The sequence below is a fragment of the Laccaria bicolor genome, genomic scaffold (genome assembly GCF_000143565.1).
Source record: "Laccaria bicolor S238N-H82 LACBIscaffold_180 genomic scaffold, whole genome shotgun sequence".
Lineage (NCBI taxonomy): Eukaryota > Fungi > Basidiomycota > Agaricomycetes > Agaricales > Hydnangiaceae > Laccaria > Laccaria bicolor.
Genome location: NW_001890039.1, coordinates 11,339 through 13,246, shown reverse-complemented (window position 1 = coordinate 13,246; position 1,908 = coordinate 11,339). Strand labels below are relative to the sequence as shown.

Genomic DNA, 1,908 nt, shown 5'->3' with positions numbered 1-1,908 from the left:
CTCATAGAACCCAAGAACAGCAGAAGATCCAGGGTACGTTTTGACACGAAGCGAACAAGGACAGTCCGTGCGTTTGTTTGTAACCTTTCGATGCCATTCAGGGTGCTTTTTTTGATAGGTCTTAGCACCGCCGGTTCCATGTCGTGAGCATAGGTAATAGAAAGTTGCCTTAAAAGTAGTGCCGTCGCCATGAACAGTCTTTGAAAGCCGCAACTCAACTGTTTTCTCCTTCTGCTCATCCTTCAGCCAAGAATTGAACTCCTCCCAGCTTTCCCATCTATTTTTAAACTTATCGCGAGCCAAATCATATTCCAAGGAGCCCAGGACTTGCCCAGGACAGGTCCCAAAGAAGGCGGTGGCGTGTGCACTCGAAAGTTCAGGAATCCGCTATTGGCACTGAAGGAGGAAGGGCAAGGTGTGGAGAAAGAGGATAGATTATTGGACAAATTCTGCATCAAGTCATTCACACCAGGTAGCGGCGCCGGCAGAGGTACAGGAGACTGAGTGGTTGCTTGTTGCGATTCCTCGGTCAATTGCAAGGAGTTTCAGAGCATGGAAATCCACCGGAGAGCTGTCCTGAACGAGGGATGGCCTGGCGGAGTGGGCGTTTTGCGGTAGTGACGATAACATTGCTTTGCCGATGGCTGGAGGAAAGAGCGATTCGAAGGAAGGCGACTCAATGGGGCGGGAGCGAGTTTAAAGGCGTGGTAAGACATTATTATGGGAAAACAGACATAGAAAAAGAAGAATAAATAGGGTATCGCCAAGAACAAGGATGAGCGGGATGGATGAGGTAGCGCTGAAGTTAGACGCGTAGCGACTTTCCCGCTGGATATGTGACGTTTTACCACTTTGAGAAATAAGGTTTTCGGCGGAATCTCAAAAGTGGTGTGAATAAAGAATCGCAATGAGGCTTGATCAGGCTTGATCGAGTCACGTCACGCTCCGTTACTTATCTCCAGCTCAATCTAGATTTGATCGTCAGATTCATCCACAACGTCCACGGCGACATAGTTCTTGGTGTGGCTGTTTGCTACTACGTTCAGATTTTAGCCGCTTTATCTCAACGCTGACGGAGGTGTAGCACAACCAAGTAAGCCTTTGCGTGCACATCTGCGACCTTGGTAAGGTAGCCTTTTGAAAATGAGGGATGCATAATTCTTCGGAATCACTTTCCGATGGAATTTCACTTCTTCAATTCTCAATTCTGAATATGCTTCAAGTCTACAAGTTATCAGATGTCTTCGTTCTTCACGACAAATCAAACCCAGCGCCAGAGCTTATAGCTTGAAGCAGCTTTGACTTCAATATTCTCGCGTTTGGATACCTCGGAAGCTGGTCAAGGGTCAATATCAGAAAGATGTAAATTGGTATAAAAACGCACCTTCAGGAGATTGATACAGGTGCTGGCAGTGGGCAAACGCTGTGGGTCGGCGCCAGCATCCCGAATGCTAAAATTAGGAACGAGTTCTTTGAATCCGCTAGAATATCGTGAGAATGAGGGAAAGTACACGAACAGGAGCGGAGGCAAGATGAACCTACAGAAGTGGGGGCCGACTGCAGCTGGTAACGAATCTTAGCAATGCGCGACGTTGATCTTGGTCAAATGTATTGACAACCTGAAGGGAAGGTATCAACGGAAGTCACAAAATGATATGGGCGAAATGAGAGCATACATTCCAAAAATCGACAATGTTCTCGTGCTTGTCGTCGTATAGCCCACCATAATTTGTGTGCCGTCGTAGATCATCGAGATCGATCAAGGAATTGACGCCACCGATGAGTATTTGAACTTCTTGCTGATTGAACATTCTGTCCGATGTGGTTTTAATTTGCACAATCGCAAAGAGAAGGAAAGGGGAAATGGGCACCTGAGCCATTTAGGATCAATCATTTCGCTCAAGCCCT

The 1,908-nt window shown here is 46.9% G+C and overlaps 1 protein-coding gene across 1 annotated transcript; it reads right to left on the bottom strand.

Annotated features, from left to right (window-relative positions):
* Nucleotides 1-1,251: 1,251 nt before the first annotated feature.
* LACBIDRAFT_242078 (uncharacterized protein) lies at nucleotides 1,252-1,906 on the bottom strand (the record flags this gene model as incomplete). Its single annotated transcript, XM_001890808.1, has 5 exons — nucleotides 1,252-1,335; nucleotides 1,385-1,481; nucleotides 1,543-1,619; nucleotides 1,677-1,812; nucleotides 1,872-1,906. Coding segments are annotated over 5 exons (429 nt in total), but the record flags the coding sequence as incomplete, so codon positions are not given.
* Nucleotides 1,907-1,908: the final 2 nt, after the last annotated feature.